General features: G+C 43.4%; 1 protein-coding gene across 1 annotated transcript in view; it reads right to left on the bottom strand.

The window, feature by feature from the left end:
• Window positions 1–516: 516 nt before the first annotated feature.
• The window catches only part of QARS (glutaminyl-tRNA synthetase), a 30,708-nt gene continuing 10,532 nt past the window's right edge, over window positions 517–20,692 (bottom strand). The window contains exons 8-24 of the mRNA XM_015821893.1: window positions 19,185–19,256; window positions 17,603–17,688; window positions 16,506–16,592; window positions 15,262–15,361; window positions 14,721–14,799; window positions 14,405–14,513; window positions 13,407–13,537; window positions 12,485–12,577; window positions 10,713–10,850; window positions 10,514–10,601; window positions 8,844–8,990; window positions 8,643–8,747; window positions 5,555–5,647; window positions 4,269–4,396; window positions 3,300–3,366; window positions 2,005–2,130; window positions 517–628 (exon numbers count right to left, since the gene is read on the bottom strand). Of these exons, the coding sequence (XP_015677379.1) occupies window positions 578–628; window positions 2,005–2,130; window positions 3,300–3,366; window positions 4,269–4,396; window positions 5,555–5,647; window positions 8,643–8,747; window positions 8,844–8,990; window positions 10,514–10,601; window positions 10,713–10,850; window positions 12,485–12,577; window positions 13,407–13,537; window positions 14,405–14,513; window positions 14,721–14,799; window positions 15,262–15,361; window positions 16,506–16,592; window positions 17,603–17,688; window positions 19,185–19,256 (1,700 nt within the window). The 3' untranslated portion in view covers window positions 517–577. The remainder of the gene's footprint in view (window positions 629–2,004; window positions 2,131–3,299; window positions 3,367–4,268; window positions 4,397–5,554; window positions 5,648–8,642; window positions 8,748–8,843; window positions 8,991–10,513; window positions 10,602–10,712; window positions 10,851–12,484; window positions 12,578–13,406; window positions 13,538–14,404; window positions 14,514–14,720; window positions 14,800–15,261; window positions 15,362–16,505; window positions 16,593–17,602; window positions 17,689–19,184; window positions 19,257–20,692) is intronic.

The raw sequence follows: 20,692 nt of genomic DNA, 5'->3' as shown, positions 1-20,692 counted from the left end.
TCAAATATATGAACCCAGACAACACACTGTTTGCTAAGCACTAAAGATCGTTATTGCAAAAAATCAATAAAATATATTAAAAAACACATGTAAATACATGTAAATGTATTATAGAAAATGTGAGAATGGGCTTAATCAAGCTCAGTGTTAAATCTGGCTGGTGGTTTTGCGAGAAGAGGTGGGTGTTTCCTTCTTACCTGAAAATAAGAACAAGCTCCTTTTTTGCCACACATGTAGCATAAATGCTCTTTTTTGATTTCTGCCATGCAAAAGTTGACCATGCAAAGGGGAACATCAAAGGATGTCTGAACAACCTTGACTGCTATCCCATTGTCCTTCTTTTTTACCCACAATCTCCCATTCCATCATCATCAACACAGAATTTCTCCAAGCTCATTTTTATTATGATGATTATCGATGTGCTCCATTGTGTATTCAGGATGTGTATTAAGGCAACAGTAGCATTACAGTAGAAAACTGTGCTTGGGCTGTATGCCCTCTTCCCCCTCCAGAGAAAGAGGAAGAAATAACCTCCAAGCAATTTTGTCTGTGTTGAGAAATTATTAGGGACACATCATCATGCTTTCCCTGGATCCTCCTTTAAGGTCACTGTCCGATTGAACACCAGCTGCAAAAGAAACAAAGGACATTAGTATCCTCTCCTCCAACTTTATGTCCATTTTAGAGAATGACCCTTCCTTCCTGCTCCTAAAACTTTGTAACGGGGTCAGCAACCTACAGCCTATGAGCCAGAAGTGGCCTATAACCCATAACAATCTGGACCATGGTCCCCAAAAGAAACATACTGTAATCCAGGGCTTTTCAACCAGTGGTACCGGTACCACCTGTGGTACATTGGCACCTGGCAGGTGGTACGCAGGCATCCTAGAAAAGTGGTAGCGGGGGAGGGGAATGAGCTGAACCAGTGGCAGCACCGCACAAGCCTGAGCGAGAGATGGCTGGAGCTGCAGGGCTGTCAGGGCTCAGCGGAAGCGCCAGGATTGGCACTTCTTCGGGGCTGTCAGGGCTCAGTGGAAGTGCCAGGATCAGCGCCAGGCTCCAGCTGGAGCTCGGTGCTGATCCTGGCACTTCTGCTAAGCCCAGAAGAAGCACCGATCAGCTGGAATGTTGCAGCATCTCCAGGGTCTTGTGATTTACATTCAGATGCTTGGCAACTGATTCATATTTATGACGGTCACAGTGTCCCAGGGTCATGTGAAGTGACCAAAACCTGCTGCAACCACCCAGCAGACGGGGGGGGGGGGGAAANGCGCTTCTGCTGAGCCCAGAAGAAGCACCGGTCAGCTGGAATGTTGCAGCATCTCCAGGGTCTTGTGATTTACATTCAGATGCTTGGCAACTGATTCATATTTATGACGGTCACAGTGTCCCAGGGTCATGTGAAGTGACCAAAACCTGCTGCAACCACCCAGCAGACGGGGGGGGGGGATAAAAACCAAACACCCCCCTACCCCACCCGCACTGCCAATCCTCAACAGAAATGCTCACAACAATGAAAGCCTCGGACAGGAGGAAGAGCGCCGCCGGGCAGGCAGGCAGGTGTCTTGCTTGGCTGTGGCTTGGCACTTTTTTCAGTGCTATTGTAACTTCAAACAGTCACTAAGCAAACTGTTGTAAGTCGAGGACTACCTGTACTTTATCACTTTTTTCTTTTTTTTCTTTTGGTCATCAAGTTTTTGACACCTTGCTAGGCGACTGGTGGTACTCGGATATTGCCATATCCTAAAAATGGTACAATGGGTGAAAAGGTTGAAAAGCCCTGCTGTAATCAACTGGCCCACAAGAATGAGGGAGAGATAGGTTCCCTGGCTGCTTCAGTGTGGGTGGAACAAGTCCCCTGTCTGGTGCTGGTGGGAGCGAGCTATTAGGCCCAGGCCAAATGGCAGTGGCAGCATGGCTTCTGGTTTCTACACAGAAGAAAGTTGCCAACCTCTGCTTTATAAGAAAGTCTCCCTCCAGTTCTTGCAACTTTGTGGAACCCACCTTTGCATTTGTGCTGTCAGGATCTACTGAAAAGTACCCCAGCCGCTCAAATTGGAATTTGGTGAATGGCTTGGCTCCATATACAGATCGATCCACCAGAGCCTCTTCAATCACATGAAGGGAGTCCTGGAGTGGAAGAAAAAAGGAAGACAAAGCTGAAGTTACAATAATTTCTTTTTCTTCATTGGCAGATTTACTTAAAGCTCTTCATCCCAACACGTTAAAAATCTGCAACTTCTCTAAAGCAGGGGTGTCAAACTCAATTTCATTGAGGGCCGCATCAGCATTGGGGTTGCCCTGGGGGTGTGTGGCCAGGATGGGTGCGGCCTACTGGGTAGGTGTGGATGGAGTGGGTGTGGCCTACTGGATGGGCATGGCCAGCTCTACATCGTTCACCTCAAGGGTGCCTGTGGGGGCCTGGGCAGGAGTGGGACAGATCTGAGGGTCTCTGGCAGAAGGGGGTGGGACCAAGGCAAGCGCCAAGGCATGGTCCATTTCTTCATTCCCCACAAAGAGTGACACTTCCCCAGCTTGCACCCAGGGGGTGGGGCCAACGTGGCAGGGGCTGGTTCCTCGCTGTTTCCAGACGGCTTTGTGGAGCTAAGACTGAATGCGTTTCAGCATAGATGGCTATCACAAAATTGTACATTGGCTCTCGGCCGGCCTGGGCCAGGGCCATGGCAGCGGGGGCCATTCCCTCACTGTTTCCAGGATGGCTTCGCGGGCCGCATGAAACTACTTTGTGGGCCGCATCCGGCCCCCGGGCCTTGTGTTTGACATGTCTGCTCTAAAGTCTTAACTCTTTATATCCATATTCTTTATTTCGATATTCTGGTATGTCTTCACTAATATTGGTATGTTTGACTTCTCAAGAAATTCACTTTAAATTAGGATGGGTGTAGGAGCAAGCAGACTCATTTTGATCAGCAGCACACTCCAATTCATAAATATTTCCAAACTCTACTGTATATTCCTATAATGGTTGCTGGCACCCAGTAAGATTCAAATTGCATTTTTCTTCTCTTCTGATTGAGCATGCATTCTCTGCACATTTTTTTAGTAATATTTTTTATCAACTCTTTTTGTCTCTACTTTTACACCTGAATCTTGTTTTATTACAAACGTAGAGTCCCTTGTTTTTTAACTGTTGCAATGTTCTACTTTTTGACAAAAAACACACTTTCTTAATTGCAGCTTACTCTCTTCCTCACACTGAGGAACAGCTGTCTAGCTTTATCTTAAGTCTGCCCACCCAAATCCTATGTGTTAACAAGCCTTCTTGGACCAGAACTCACAGGACTGATATCACTCAGGAACCCTCCTGGCACTTCTGTGGAGTCTTCAGGATTCTTATGCAGGAACCTGCAAATCAAAAAGTTAGATCGCTATTAGGATGAGAGCCAGTTTGATTTAGTGGTGAAGGCACCAGGCTAGAAAGTAGGACACCGTGAGTTCAAGTCCTGCCTTAGCCATGAAAGCCAGCTGGGTGACTTTGGGCCAGTCACTCTTTCTGAGCCCAACCCACCTCACAGGGTTGTTGTTGTTGTGGGGGAAAAAGGAGAAGGAAAATGTGTTGGATATTTTTGCCACCTTATTTTTTTATTATTATTATTAAAAGTTTAAAAAAATTTTTTTACAATATATATCCCCCCTCCCTCCCCACTTCCCAGAGCTGATTACAGGGTACAAATAAACAATAACATAATCTAAATAACATTACCTAACTATACTAACAGTTAAATCCATAACATACTTTAACTCCCTTTCAAAATAAGTATTAACCAGTTAACAACCAAAATAATAATATACCTAATTAACAACCAAAATAATATAATTAAACCATAAAATTCAAAATAATATTCAACCCTATTAAACTACTAATAATAATCTTAAATTCACTCATAAACTAAATGATACTTTTCAATCTCCTAATTCATCTATATCTGACCTTATTTGTAAAAATAATAAGGGCAATATGCAAATAAATAAAAATAAAATATTTTTTTAAAAAATAAAAGAAGAGACTTCTAAGTGATTTGTGTGTGACTATCCTAAGCTTCTGGGGAACAATCGGGGATATATGTAGTTAATTTGGGAAAAAGGAAGAAGACCTGAATGGAGACAAAGAAAAGTTAATTCCTGTGTGATTCCTTCTATTAGAATCTTCAAGGGTAAAATTCAGATAGAATTTCCATATCGTAAGGAAGAGGCTGAGTTTAATATTACATCACCCTCACAAATGAGAACAATTTAACAATACTCACAGCTGCTCATACTGGCGGACTTCACACACAAGAGGATCTGATACCCAGTGGATAAAGGCCTTGGGCTTCTCTGCTGCCTCTGACTTCGTGCAAGTCACTTCTAGCTCTTTTACATGTCCACTGGTGTCCTGGGCATAAACATGGAAGTTGTGATATTCTTGTTTCCATCTCAGGCTCCACAATCTCTCTTCTTCCTGAATGCCTTTGCTACCTACACTCTGCCTGTTTTTACTCTGATTCAGAAGTTACATTTTTTGACTTTATATAGCCATACCTCTATTGTTCGGCATCCCCCTTGCTATCCTCTTTAATTTACTATTTGGCAAAATAGTAATCCTCAACTTATAACCCTTCATTTTAACAATGGTTCAAAGTTACTACGGATGGGAAAAAGTGACTTAAGGCATGAACCTCACATTTATGACTGTCATATCACCCCTGTAATCACATGACTGTAATAGGATCACTTGACAACCAGATCACATTTACAATTGGTTGCAGGGTCCTGACATCACATGATCATCATTTACAATCTTTTTTGCCAATTTCTGGCAGAAGTCACCTATTGGGGAAGTGGATTTGCTCAACAACTGCACGATTCAGAAAATACTATGGTGATTTACCTCAGGACTACCGTAAAAATCATCATAAAATCAAGATAATCCTGGATTTACGATCATAATGGAGCCTGCCCATGATGGTCATAACTTGTGACAGTCATAAAGTAGATCATAACATGATCGACTCAATTTGACAACCTTTTTTGTGGAGGTCATTAAGCAAACCACCATGGCTGTTAAGTTAACCTGTGGTCATTAAGCAAACACCACAGCCATTAAGCGAATTCATTATTCATTAGGAGGTATTTTTGCCAAAAACTGGAAGTAAATCTGGTTTTCAGCAAAAACATTGTAAATTGTGATCATGTGATGCTGCAAATGGCCGTTAAATGCAGGCTGGTTATTAGCACCTGAAATATAGTCATGTGGCCATTAGGATGGGGACGGGAATAAGGTCGTAAGTACTTTTTGGGGAGGGGGTCCTTCATAACTTTGAACAGTCATTAAATGACCAGTCATAAGTCAAGAACGACCTCTAAAAAGCATCTAAGCATCCAGACAAACCACACATTTGACAGACAACCAGGGTTGGTTTATGCAATTCACGTGGATATGTGCCCTCTGATCCATTAATGGCCTTCAGGCCAGAATAGATTTGACCGCTCTGTCCTAGTCTATAGAAATGGAACCAGTGGCCTCTTAGAAGATGCTGTGACCTCTACTCACCTTAATGATATTCTGAACAGCAATGACATAGCCAGAGTGCCTCAAACCCACTGGCTGACCCAGTGCTAAGCGCTTGTAGCCTTTATCTGGAACCTGTCAGAGAAGAAATATTAACATCAGCAGGGAACCAATGAAGATGCCTGGGCCAGAAGAAAGCCTCCCAGCTCACTTCAGTTACCCAGAAGATAACGGATGGTTTAACCCAGGGGTAGGCAACCTTGGCTCTTTTATGACTCGTGGACTTCAACTCCCAGAATTCCTAAGCCAGCCATGCTGAGGGGAAAGGGAGAGGTTTCCAAGCTGAGCCATGCTGGCTCAGGAATTCTGGGAGTTGAAGTCCACGAGTCATAAAAGAGCCAAGGTCGCCTACCCCTGGTTTAACCTGTTTAACCACCAGCATTTCCAATGCTTTGAAAAGGCAAATATTGTCTCAGCTGAGGATTTGCCCCATCCTGCAAATCCAGAAAAGTTATTGATTTCTGATAGCATCTGACGGAAGTGAATATGATTAATAGGATGGCAGAATAGCTGGCTATTCCCTTGGCAGTGATCAAGAACTTATATAAGTCTGTATTCCAGCTAATACAGCATGCAGTTGCCTTCAGTTTCAAAGGGAGACAGATAAATTTATATCATGATTTTTCTTTTCAAGTGGAAGTTAGAAAGATTGGAAAAAAATCTCCAGAGAAAGAAACCTAAAAGGGAAGGGAGTGAGAAATGGGAGACATCACTTTTTAAATATGTTCTTATAATAAAGTCACATCTATAAAATGGGCAATGGAATCCCAAGCCTTTTAAAATAAGAGGCTGCAGGACCCCAACCTATCCTTCAGCTCATTAACAATCCAGCATGACTTTGAGAGAAGGAAGCCCAAAGGAGTTATATTTGGGTCACATTCAGCAGGCTTTTTTGTTGTGGTTATATGCATACTTTCACTAAATAAATAAATGTGAGAATAAGTTGAGTCAGAGCAATTATTAGACAATAGAACTGATTTCCTAGGAGGCTTAAATTAGGCAGGAGAACCCTCTGTTGAAGATGCTCTAAGTCTGAAATTCTTGTGTGAAGAAGGAAACAACCCAACAAGGCCTTTTCCAACCTCCAAGGTCCCTTACAACAACAACAACAACAACATCATCATCATCATCATCATCATCATCATCATCATCATCATCATTCTACGAATCTTGCTGTTCTGGCACCATAAATACAATCTTTCTTTCAAATATCTGAAAACAGAAACTGCCAGGGCCAGAACAAAGTACACTGCAAATCATAAGAGCCAATATTTCATCAAGGAGAAATAAATTAATCTGCAGTGCAGGCATGGCTCTCATCCAGATACTGCGCAAACTACATACAATATCAAGCAAGAAATAGCAAAGGGGACTGCACACAGCAGATACAGTACTGGCCAAAATTGTGGAAACCTTTTGGGAAAAGTATATTTTTGAGGTTTGATGGCTAATAACACCACTTTTTTTGAGTAGTGTCATAAAATTATATATCAATGGAAAGACAATTTAATCAAGAATGTAATGCAACAAAGTTTGTTCAATTATCTGTACTGTATTCTATGAAAAGTTATAGCCAAATAACCAGAAAAAGGAATCCCGACTTGCCTAGGTTAATATCAGGTAGCTTTCCTTCATCTGATTGTAGCCAATGAGCATGAGTGTTTAGAGAGCCAATCAGGTGTCATCTTGTTTTGGCAATGAGCCAATCAGATCACAGTAGGATTCAGTGATTGATGTCATGTGTTGAAGCTGAGAGGAGGACATTTGTCAGTGTGTTATGTGATCGCTATCAAGTTGGTTGGGTTTTTTGGTGTTCTTTCATTTAGTGAGCTTGTAAAACGTAATAAAATTAAAGTAATGGTGCAAAGAGTTGACTGGTCGCCCAGAAAGCGATGTAAAATAGTATTATTAAGTGAACAAGGCTACAGTTATAAAGAAATTAGAAGAAAAATTGGTGGAAACCTAACCAAAGGTGGCATTTCTACTGTACATTTTTCCCAAAAGGTTTCCACAATTTTGGCCACTACTGTAAATGGCTTTTTAGACATTCTTCAGAATGCAGGAGGGACTATGAGTGCTGCTACTGTCCCCTGCACTCTCCAGACATCCCCCTCTTGACACCCCATTTCAGACTTTTGAGATGAGAATGAAATTCCACTCATGGTCCTCTTATAAAATTGTGTCTGCAGTTACATGGGAAGCACTACTTTTATTCAGCCGAATACCAGTTGAAATTCTTCGGAGACTTTGCTGCTTAAACAGGTCAAGGTTTGTAAACTGAGAGCATCCCGATGAAGCATTTAAGTGGAGTCCCCTCTCCTTTGTGTCGTTAGGAGCTCCAAACAATGCCTGCATGAAGAGGGCTTCAGAGGCTATGGATAAGCTGTGAATGACGATTACTTAAAATACTAGCACATTGCTTTTTTTTATTTTTTTAACTTTCAGATGGCATGTCAAGAGCCATTCCTAAAGTAGGAGTGGGTAAGATATGGAAGTGGGAAGGACCAAACTAAGCCATTGATCCAATCCAACTTCTAGCCAATAGGTCAGTGGTGGCGAACCTATGGCACGCGTGCCAGAGGCGGCACTCGGAGCCCTCTCTGTGGGCACACGTGCCGTTGCCCCAGCCTCGCCTTCCCCCGTGACTCCCTCCTCACCAGCAGTCCCCCTGGAGGAGAGTCGCCCCCGAGTGTGGCCCACACGGAGCAGCGCAGCCAAGGACATGGCAGACAGGCAGCTTGGACAAGACTCTGCCCTCACGCCCCGTCGTACGCAGATGATGCTGCGGGGCGCGGGCAGAGGGCATGGCCACCATGGCGCTGGTGGGCTGCCTGGGCGATCTGCGGCGGGCCCTGGAGGCGGTGAATGGCCCTGCAGGCAGGCAGGGCGGGGGACGGGGTGGGGGCAGTTTTTGGGCACTCGGTCTCTAAAAGGTTCGCCATCACTGCAATAGGTGCTAAGCTGGTGAAGATGCCTTCAGTTTTGCAGGAGCTCCCCATTCCCAATTCTACGTTAAACACAAGCATCCTCCTCTTCCATAAGTCTTGTGGTGTCTTTCTATTGGGCTCACCTCTCGGAAGTCACTTTGTTCAATATAGAGGGTTGGCTGGAATGGGACTTCATGGAAGCCTTTGGTCTCATCAGCAGGGAAATTGGGCGCAAGGATGCTTAAGGTCTAGAAGGAAGACAGAAGCACTGGGGTAGGTTCCAGGATAGACAGCTCATCTTTTCTTTGTCCACCCCATCCCACCCCAAAAGATCACCGGCTTACTTTGTGTGGTGCTGGAAAATTAGTGATGGTCACCCGTAGTGGTTCCAGGACAGCCATGGCACGAGGCGCCTGTTCATTCAGCACTTCCCGTACACAGGCTTCCAGCATATGGGGCTCCGTGGTGCACTGGGCAACCGTTACACCCACCTGTTGGGGATGCAGAGTCGGCCAAAGAAAGCATCAGGAAAGGTACCAACAAGCAGCTCGGAGGTGGTTTTCTAGGGGCTACATTTGCAACACGTTCTTGCCGTGGCTTTTATTGTCTCTGCAATAAAGCAACTAATCTGTCTGCATCATATCTGTCTGCTGGAAGTTCCCGAGTATGTGATTTAGTGTCTGGAGAGTCAAAATCTATGACTGAGGCTGACTGAAGTGGGAGGAAAGAAGGAAGGAAGGAGGAAAAGGAAGGAAGGAATGAAAGGAAAGGAAAGGAAAGGAGGAAGGAAGGAAGAGAAGGAAGGAAGGAAGAGAAGGAAGGAAGGAAGGAAGGAAAGGAAAGGAAAGGAAAGGAAAGGAGGAAGGAAGGAAGAGAAGGAAGGAAGGAAGGAAGGAAGGAAGGAAGGAAGGAAGGAAGGAAAGGAAAGGAAAGGAAAGGAAAGGAAAGGAAAGGAGGAAGGAAGAGAAGGAAGGAAGGAAGAGAAGGAAGGAAGGAAGGAAGGAAGGAAGGAAGGAAGGAAGGAAGGAAGGGAAAGGAAAGGAAAGGAAAGGAAGGTCCTTGTGGCTGCTTAGTAACTTTCAATTGTATCAATCAGTTCCAAGTTCTAAAACAGGTTTTCTCTCCCTCCCTCCCCCCCTTTCTAGGATCACACTGCCTTGGGCAATTGTCCCTAACCTAATATCATTGACCATGCTGGCCATAATAGAAGGAACTATAATCTAGAAGATCTGGTAGGCACTAGTTAGAAAAGGCTATCTATACCAGTAGAAAGAATTTGTTGACGGTCATAAGGTGGGGATGTGGTCATAGTTTACAGTGGGCATGGACATCACTTCCTTCTTTTCTTCTCCAAGCAGGACAACCAGAAAAGGCGTACAGTTCTATCGTCAGAAGAATTTTCTCTTCAATTCAGACCAGATACTTACAGAAGAATCTAGAAATCAGACTACAGACCGCTCTCTCTCTTTCAATGCTATCCACTTTTAGGACATCTAAAAGTAGGAATATTTTCAATGCATCTTGCTGTTCACACTGTATCTCAGTACAACTGGGTCCCTAGAAGGCAATTAACGAAGGGGCCTACAAAAGACAAGTATGCTAAATACCATCACTGATGACATAATTGTGGGCTTTCAAGAACTCAATCAAGCAGTTAGTGATAGACAATCCAGGTTGAAATGAGGTCCATTAAATCATGAGGCAAATGAATGAAGCTCATGAAGCAAATGTGCAATTGAACTATAACAGGGGTAGGCAACCTTGGCTCTTTTATGACTCGTGGACTTCAACTCCCAGAATTCCTGAGCCAGCCATGCTGAGGGAAAAGGGAGAGGTTTCCAAGCTGAGCCATGCTGCCTCAGGAATTCTGGGAGTTGAAGTCCACGAGTCATAAAAGAGCCAAGGTTGCCTACCCCTGAACTATAAGGATACAGATCAGGGTCTCTCTCTGTATTAATATCCTAGCCCACAGACAGACATCTGACAGACTACTGGCTGAACATGGAATCTTTACCTTTGCACAGAAGTTGTTGATAGCCTCTGGTGGAAAACCTCGGCGCCGAAGAGCAGTCAAAGTAAAAAGTCTTGGATCATCCCAGTCCCTGGAATGGCAACATCAGCAATGAATGTTAACAACTGGACCTTCTTAATTCTGCTGAATTCTGCCCACTCCACCACACACACCCCCCCCAGGATCAAACCTGCCCCCTTACCTGACAGCCCCTGCCTCAACCAGGCGGATGATTTTACGCTTCGAGACCACCGTGTAAACGAGATTGAGGCGTCCATATTCCCACTGCACCGGGCAGTAGACATCCAAGGCATTGCAGAGCCAGAAATAGGAAGAACGTCTGTCAGGAAAGAGGAAAATGATGTGTATGAGGTCACATTCAAGAAGTAGGATTGATTCCTTTCTCAGGTGAATGTGAGCAATTCAGTTCTGTGAATTTTGTTTGGGCTTCTATGGCAGGAGTCCTCAACCTTGGCTACTTTAAGACTTGTGGACTTCAACTCCCAGAATTCCTCAGCCAGCTTTGCTGGCTGAGGAATTCTGGGAGTTGAAGTCCACAAGTCTTAAAGTGGCCAAGGTTGAGGACTCCTATGGTACAGGTTAAGAACATAAACTCACAGACAATCCCTATTTACAAACAGGGTGCCTGTCATTAAAAATGATGGATGGCTTTGTCCTTTCTTGAGCCAATGAACTGCCGAAGCTACACCATGTTTGCATGAACTGCTGAAGCCATGCATATTTAATATGCAGCCTCTTTTCAGTAGTTCACGGAAACATTGAGTAATTTGTTGGCTCAAGGAAGGAGAACATTGTCCACCTTTGTTAGTAATTGGCACTGCATTGGTGTGTACAAGTTCCAACTTACATACAAATCTGAGTTAAAGAGAGTTAGGACTGGAACTCACTCTTAACCTGAGGGTTGTCTGTATGTGTTTTCTTTTGAAGGGCCCAGGAGCAAAAACTCAAACGAGGGAAGTTGAGACCTAGACAATTGTTTAAGGCTCATTAAAGCTAAGAAATAGAATTCTCCAGATAAGGAACATTAAATGGTAAATTCTGCTTATGTTCAGGGAACTCAAAGAATCTATAGGCATAAGATGGAAACCTCCTAAATCTTTGGCAGTACTTGTATCTATAGGAAAAGGCGGGAAAGAAGAGAAGTGACGGGGGAAGCACAATTCTCTTTGTCCTTCAGCATGAGCCATGCTGCTATCTGATAGCAGATGAACAATATTTGAAAGGAATTAGATTCCCTAACCCTTGAGAAAACCAAGATCATGGCATCCGGCCCTCTCAATTCCTGCCAAATAGATGGGGAAGAAATGGAGGTAAGTGACAGATTTTATCTTCCTGGTCTCCAAGATCACCACAGATGGGGACTGCAGCCAAGAAATTAAAAGACGCTCCTGGGGAGGAAAGCTATGGCAAATTTAGACAGCATACTAAAAAGCAGAGACATCACCCTGCCAACAAAAGTACGTATAGTCAAGGCCATGGTTTTCCCAGTTGCAATGTATGGCTGTGAAAGCTGGACCGTAAGAAAGGCTGAGCGCCAAAGAATTGAGGCCTTTGAACTATGGTGCTGGAGAAGACTCCTGTGAGTCCCCTGGACTGCAAGGCGATCAAACCGGTCAGTCCTAAAGGAGATCAACCCTGACTGCTCTTTAGAAGGCCAGCTCTTGAAGTTGAAACTCAAATACTTTGGCCACCTAATGAGAAGGAAGGACTCACTGGAGAAGAGCCTAATGCTGGGAAAGATTGAGGGCAATAGAAGAAGGGGACGACAGAGAATGAGGTGGCTGGACGGAGTCACTGAAGCAGTAGGCATGAGCTTAAATGGACTCCAGAAGATGGTAGAGGACAGGAAGGCCTGGAGGAACATTGTCCATGGGGTCGCGATGGGTTGGACATAACTTTGCAACTAACAACAACCCTTGAGATAAGGGATCCTTCCAAAAAACACAGTCTTACCTGGCCTGAAATTCTTTGGTGCAGAGTGAGTGAGAGATGTTCTCCAGTGAATCACAGAGGCAGTGTGTATAGTCATAGGTGGGATAAATGCACCTGTGATGCCAGAGAAAACCAAAAGCTCACTTCCAAAACTCTCAGTGGCTTCCGCAGTCATCATATCCTCCTAGGAATACTTTTTTTTAGCATGGTTGGTCACTGACTTACAATAATTCGTTTAGTGACTGTTCGAAGTTACAACGAAAAAGTGATTTATGACCATTTTTCACACTTACAACCTTTGCAGCATCCCCACAATCACAGGATCAAAATTTGGATGCTTGGCAACTGGCTCGTATTTATGACAGTTGCAGTGTTCATGTCATCACCTTTTGCGACCTTCTGACAAGCAAAGTCATTGGGGAAGCCAGATCCACTTAACAACCGTGTTACTAATTTAACAACTGCAGCGATTCACTTAACTTGCCACTTAATTGTGGCAAGAAAGGTTGTAAAATGGGGCAAAACCCACTTAACAACTATCTCACTTAGCAAAAGAAAACTTTAGCTCAATTGTGGTCGTAGGTTGAGGACTTCTTGTACTGTCCCTTAAAATGCTTTCATATACTTTCTTTCCTGCAATTTTAATTGTTTATGTTCAAAAATTGCACTTATCCTGAAGATGGTGGTGGGAGGCTAGGCTCCTATCCGAGAAGCCCCAAAGACATTGGGGGGGGGGGGCAACTTGTTCCACAAATTCCAGACTCCAGCAATAACATCAAAGGCTTAATACCTCTGAAGCCACAGCCCAGGATTAAGCACTGGAGCACACCCAACCCAGTGAGAACAAGGACAACTGCCTTACTTCACTAGTCAGAAAGAAAACTTCCACACTACCCAATCCCAGTCCCAACAATGATCACACTAGACATCTAACTCCACATACCATTTGTCACCACTGCGGTGGTGTGGTGTATATTTAATGCGATAAGCAACAGGATCCATTTTTCCATCCTCCATCACCATCTTCATGCGCAACGTAGCCTCTCCCTCTCCAAACTTTCCTTTGCGCATGTCCTGAGGAAACGTAAATACATGCCAGAGTTTCAAATCACTCAGATAGGAAAACCTTCTATAGAGCAGTATTGCGAGTTTTTACTAAAGCCATTCCTTCTTCCCTAGAAGACGCACACTAGACAGATGTCTAATGAACGTGATGTACAGTGAGGGAAAAAATTATTTGATTCCCTGCTGATTTTGTGTGTTTGCCCACTAACAAAGAAATGATCAGTCTATAATTTTAATGGTAGGTTTATTTTAACAGTGAGAGACAGAATAACAACAACAACAAAAATCCCAGAAAAATGCATTTCAAAATGATTTCTGAAAAAAACTGGCTCAATTTTTTCTGAGTCTTCATCAGACAGTACAGCATAATGGTTGTGAAAAATAGTTGTGAAGCAGTGTTCCTTCAAATATTGTAGCTCCAAATTGTGAAGATTCCCCAACTAAGAGTTAGTTTGGTCTGGTGATTCTAATCCTGCTTTAGGCATGAAAGTTGACTGGGTGACTTTGGGCCAATCGCCAGGAGACTTAGTCCCGCCTTAGGCATGGAAGCCGGCTGAGTGATTTTTGGCCAGTCCTTCCCTCTCAGCACAACTCACCTAACCAGAGGAGTTGCTGTTGTGGGGAAAATAGGAGGAAGTAATAGGTATATTTGCCATCTTTGAGTTATTTATAAAACAAATAATAAAGGCAGGATAATATATAAACAGGAGGGTCAGAAATACGAGGTTATAAAACATGAATAACAAAGAAGCTGATAACGCAGCCCTAATTCCTGCAAACAATGTTGAACCATCATAGGCCCATTCTGAGAAGCCCTGGACATTCCCATGCTTTTTCTTGACGGACAGGCCATCTTAGTGGATGCACACACCCTACCTCAAAAAGAAGGAGGGACTCTTCAATTGGCCGGTCTCGCCATGGAGAAAGGGGTGGACTGTGTCCTTTGATTTCTTCCACTTTCTGGTGACAAATATAAGCATGGCCTCTGGGAAAGGAAAAAAAAAAAAGATATCAACTACAGAGACAAGGAGTATGATCTGGGCAGGAAGGAACGACCGTGCATTACAGTCAGACTTTTCTAATCCCCACGGTAAAAAAAGGAAGATTAGAACAGAGGACACTTTGGGGGTGCACACGGACAAGTTGAATGGACACTTTTGCAGCATTTCTGATGCTACTTGGGCCTCCTCACCTTTTAATGAGGTCCACTGCCAAGGCGTACAACTCATCAAAGTAGTCAGAGGCATGTGTCACTGCATACGGAGTGTATCCTAAGGGAAAACAATACCAAAATGTGATAAGGCCGTATTTGATCAGTCCCGTTGTCATAGAAAAAGGCAAATTCAAGGCTTTTCAAGAAATTGCTACACCCCGCCCCCACAAAGGACTCCCATGAAAAGGCCACCAGCACAAAAGGAGTCACCCAATTGCTGCACATAAGCCGGAAGGCCTGGTGTAAAATAGGGGTGGGGAATTATGGCCTTTTTATAATTGTGGACTTCAACTCCCAGAATTCCTGAGCCAGCCATGCTGGCTCAGGAATTCTGGGAGCTGAAGTCCAAAAGTCACAAAAGGGCCATAGCTCTCCATCTCTGGTGTAAAACATGGCAGCTTTCCTCAGCCTGTGGAAAAGCCAAGAGGTTTCCTTGCCATTTCAACCTTAGGCCGATCCAGTAAACACATCCTTTCCTCCCGCTGAGCATCTCTACCTCCCTTGCCCTGAGTTTCCATACCTAGCCACTCCACTATGTCTAGGATGCCCGTAAAATACTTCTCCTCTTCTTTTTCGGGGTTTGTGTCATCGTAACGCAGGAAGCAAATTCCACCGTTTGCCTGGTTGGGGGAGTGTAGGAATTAAACAGCACAGTCAACCAGTCCCCTGGTTCATCAAAAAAACTTGTTTTTCTTCCCAAATGACAGCAAGATTAGAGCACCATCAGAAAAACAATACTTCAATAAAAATCACCAAACAATAAAATTGCCATAAAATATGGGGTCAAAGTAGCAAAAAACATAAATAATAATAATAATAATAATAATAATAATAATAATAATAATAATAATAATAATAATAATAATAATTATTATTATTATTATTATTATTATTATTATTATTATTATTATTGACCTTGGAGGTCATCTAGTCCAACCCCCTGCTCAGGCAGGTAACCCTATACCATTTCGGACAAATGGCTGTCCAGTCTCTTCTTAAAGACTTTCAGTGTTGGAGCATTCACCACTTCTGGAGGCAGGTTGTTCCACTGGTTAATTGTTCTAACTGTCAGGAAGTTTCTCCTTAGTCCTAGGTTGCTTCTCTCCTTGATTAGTTTCCATCCGTTGCTTCTTGTCCTGCCTTCAGGCGCTTTGGAGAATAGCTTGACTCCCTCTTCTTTGTGGCAGCCCCTGAGATATTGGAACACTGCTATCATGTCCCCCCTCGTCCTTCTCTTCATTAAACTAGACATACCCAATTCCAGCAGCCTTTCCTTATATGTTTTAGCCTCCAGTCCCCTAATCATCTTTGTTGCTCTTCTCTGTACTCTTTCTAGAGCCTCAACATCTTTTTTACATCGTGGTGACCAAAACTGGATAGAGAAATGGTGGAATATAAATTTAAATCCTTCCATTCCCCACCATCCAGTGAGCTGAAGAAGCTGCTAGAAAGAGAAGTGAAACGTCTTCAAAGAAAAACAAGAAAGTCCAGTTGCCTTTTGATAAACCATCTTTGTGACAACTATGACCTGGATGACTGAGAAGCTCCATAGACATTTAACAGAAGCATCCATTAATCAGCACTGACATATAAAGCACTACTGATCGGAGCCACTCGAGATGTATATCTTGAGAAAATATTATGTTTTAGGAAGAAAACAGGTTTGAAGCATAGAAGCTGGACAACAACAACAACAACAACAACAATAATAATATTCAAACCCACCACCAAATCAGAGTGTGCAATGAGGTTCAAGTATCTCACCTTGGCATAGCCAAAATTGAAATTGATGGCTTTGGCATGACCGATGTGCAGAATGCCATTGGGTTCAGGAGGGAATCGTGTACGGACCTAGGCAAACACATTTAGATCATGTCAACAAAGATTCTCTTCAACAGATCCCATGCCTGCTCACCATGCCAAATTTATTTATAACTACAGCATCTCTTTAGGCTAAAGATCACCAGTAATGCAGTACAACTGAACTGTTCCAAGCACCTTATACTGATTCGTTCTACAGGTGACAGCATAACAGAAAAATCATATTCATCAGTTACATATGTTCTAGAGGGTTCAGTGAACATGAATCCCACTTTAATAAATTATTGGCACTACACTTTACAGCTCTTCCCAATTTATTTTAAATGTGTGCGTAGGTTTTTGTGCACTCCTTCTAACCAGTTGTTTTTTTTTATTCCTGGCACCTTCCTGGACAACTCCCTAAAGTTTTCTTGGCAAGGTTTTTTTGGAAGTGGTTTGCACTTGTCCTCTTCTTAGGGCTGAGAGTGAATGATTGGCTCAAGGTTTCCCAGTTGGCTTTGTGCCTAAGCTGGGACTAGAACTCAGTTTCCCACCTGATGTCTTAACCACGATCCCAAACTGACTTAGTTGGGGAATCTTCATTAATTTGGAGCCATAATATTTGAAGGAACACTGTTTCACAAGCATTTTTCCCCTCCAAAGCTGACAATCAATCCAGTTGCTTTCCCTCCATGCTGACAAATGGAAAGGTGTTGTCCCCCCCCCCTTTCTCCCAAAAGCTCAATTTGAGAAGTACAGTATGCTTATTCCTTTTAGTTTTTTTCTGTCTAATTATCTTATGGGAATGGGATTCATCTTAAATCCAGGACTCTTCCTTTAAATACGGTTTATTAATATATAATTCATTATCTGCAATGGAGCTGTTTAATTGACATTTTAATATGGTTTTACTTTTTAGCACTTAGACTTAACAAAGGTTAAAACTTTCAGCTCCTTTTTTAAGCTTTCATTTTTAGACTGTGAGTTTAAGTTACGCAGGTCAGTGACTGCACGAAATCGGCCTCTCCAGTTTAGAGGATCTCGGTCTGCCCATCACTCACCTGTCCACCTGTGATCTCTAAATGCTTCTTCAACAGATCCATGGTGTTAGGTGTGATGATGTAGCCTTCAGTTTTATAGTTCTCACCTGGAAAGGCAGAGAACACACCTCGACTCAGAAAAGTAAAACATGGTCAGTGAACGCAGGATTTCTTTGCAATAAATGCAACTGTGCCCAAATAAATACAGCTGGGACAATTTTCTACTAAACTACCTATCCAATGTCCATATTTAATCCACTCAAATGTTTGGCTGACTGCTATAATCAAGGGCTTGACAGTGACTAGAGGCCAACTCTTCAAGATAGTCCAGGCAGGAAACCAAAACCATAAATACCAATACTACTTTTATTGTATTGCCTTTACTTTCAGATAACTGGACAGCCATTTGTCTGAAATGATATAGGGTTTCCTGCCTGAGCAGGGGGTTGAACTAGATGACTTCCAAGGTCCCTTCCAACTTTATTATTATTATTATAACCTTTTGAGACTTTCCCCACCCCATCCCTCCTCTGGAATCAGATTCCTCCTATCAGAGTGTTGTCTAGTCTGTGGCTTTTCCTCCTGTCTCCCAAGGTTATTCTCACAACCCACTACATCAGGGTTTCTTAAGTCAGATTTATCCGCATCCTGTCAGATGGAGCCCTGTGTTACAAGAGGCCATTTAGTAGCAGCAGGAGTGAACTCAGCATACAAAATAGCATCAATATCTGACGGTTGAGCAATCTTTTCCATCCTACGGCCGAGTGGTTTTATGCCCAACTTATGACATCATCAAAATGTACAGGCAGAGCTCTTTAAAAAAAAATCTTATTTCAAAGGGGTGTATGTTAATGAGTATGCAGTAGCAATAGTGCCGTAAGCCCTAGTCGTTAAATTGGTCCCCAAACAGGGAAAAGGGGCTTGGTGTCATCAGGGTTTGGATGATTTTAAGGGGGAGTATTAATGCCTTTAAGGCAGTGGTGGCGAACCTATGGCACACATGCCAGAAGCGGCACTCAGAGCCCTCGCCCCAGCCCCGCCTCCCCCCGCCCCCCTCCTCCCCAGCAGCCCCCCCGGAGAGTTGTCCCCGGGCATGGCCCGCACGGAGCAACGCTACCAAGCACATGGCAGCCGGGACAAGACTCCACCCTCGCGCCCCGTCGTGTGCAGATAATGCATTGGGGCATGGCCAACATGGCACTGCAGGGCCGCCCTGGGCAATCTGCGGCGGGCTGTGGAGGTGGTGGGTGGCCCTGTGGGCAGGCGGGGCAGGGGACGGAGCAGAGGTGGGGCAGGGGGCAGGGCAGAATGGAGTGGGGGTGGGCCAGGGCGGTTTTTGGGCACTCAGTCTCTAAAAGGTTTGCCATCACTGCTTTAAGGCATCAGCACTGTGAATTTAAATCTCCCAACTCCGTGTAAATGGGACCGAACATGCACTTTGTTGGCAAACAATTCTTGTGAGCCACAACTGAAATGCTGGAAGCTGACTGTGACCTTCTGGTTGCCTATCATGTGTGCTGAATGCTAACATTTAAGCCATCAGAGTTTCTCTGATCTGTAATTTATCCAAAAAGTAGATTGCAAGAACTCCAAGGCAGCTTACCTGGCTTGTGGAATTTGAGTGCTTCCCCTCTCAGCTGCTCCAGGAGTGATTTTGTCTCTTGGTGTGGTTCCCCTAAAGAGCAATGGTTTGGATATTGTTTATTTATTTATTAAATTTATATGCCGCACATCTCATTACCCAAAGCAACTCTGGCATAAAAGCCAGAGAGTTAAGTATCAGGCATTCCGAAGCATTCCCATCTATAACAGCCACTATCATTATAGTTATTCTCCCCCGTCCACTACCTTTAATAGTGGCCTTCTTTCCTGGTTGCCTTTCTATTTTTTTCTATATCTAGCCTGAATCAGGACTTCTTCTTACTCGTGTTTTACTTGTAATATGAAGGGCCGTCTACCACTATGAAATACAGTTAGTATGAATAGGAGTAACAGAAGAAGAAGCCATATTAAATATTGCGAAACATTCATCACAGGAAGAAGCTGCCAGAACTAAAGATGTAACTTCTGGTAGGAATGGGAGACATGAAAGTCATAATCTGGATATAGTCTCAATTTGCAGGAACCCAAACGCTAGGCAGCCTCTGCCAAAATGGCCAACAGTTACAATGCAACCAACAGTAGATCAACAGTAAGCCACGTATTATGTACTAATGTTTTACATTGGAATTTAGAAGACATACAAGGCATTAAATCTATATAAAAATGTAAATGTTCGTTTGTTCAAAATCTTAAATCTCCGAAAGCTCTTCACCGATTGCTTTGAAATTTTGACACAACTTTGCATTTGAATACGCGCGTGTTTTTATATACCTTATGCCTACTATTATATAGATGTCACACCTGTGACAGGTAAAAACATGTTTTTGAAAAACAGCGCCATCTGTTGGACGTAAAAGCAACACACGCTAGCATTGTGAAATTAAACATATTACAAACGTGCGCTTTCTCTTTTCTTTCTTTTCCATTTAACCAGACTGAGCCACAGCAACGTGTGGCCGGGTACAGCTAGTTGTTAATAAAAGGTGAATCTTCTTCAGGCTCAAATAGAATGGATCTCACTGCATGGGAAGCTATAAAAGCTATGGCAATAATCTAACTAGCTGGTACTGTTCAAAGTGGAAGCAATTCTGCAGGCTTTCAGACTGCACCCCTTCCTAATCTTCCTAGAAATAGGAAAAAAGGCTGAATCTAGAACCTCTTGCATACCAAAAATGTACATAACCATGAGTGGCAGCTTTTCCTAAGGAAATCTTTGAGTAAGTTACCTACAGCTCCCTCAACATTACAGAAGACACAAATAATCTTGTGTTGTGCACAGCTGCACAGCCTCAGATATTGGCTGTGGCTCAGTTTCCTCCACAGATGTTGGATGAAAAGTCTCAGAATTCCCCACCAGTTGTGTTCCCGGATGCCTGGGAATTTTGGAAGGCTGAGTACCAGATAGTTGCGGAGAACTCCAAATTGGAAGAGATTCTCAATGGTTAATTGGGAGACCCTTGTTCTCCAAGACTGCACTAGAGGGCAGACCTGACCTTAGCAGAAGCTGAA

The sequence above is a fragment of the Protobothrops mucrosquamatus genome, unplaced genomic scaffold (genome assembly GCF_001527695.2).
Source record: "Protobothrops mucrosquamatus isolate PMUCROS unplaced genomic scaffold, P.Mucros_1.0 scaffold1418, whole genome shotgun sequence".
Taxonomy (NCBI): domain Eukaryota; kingdom Metazoa; phylum Chordata; class Lepidosauria; order Squamata; family Viperidae; genus Protobothrops; species Protobothrops mucrosquamatus.
Note: the sequence above shows the minus strand (reverse complement) of the source record. Positions and strands in the feature narration are given on the sequence as shown.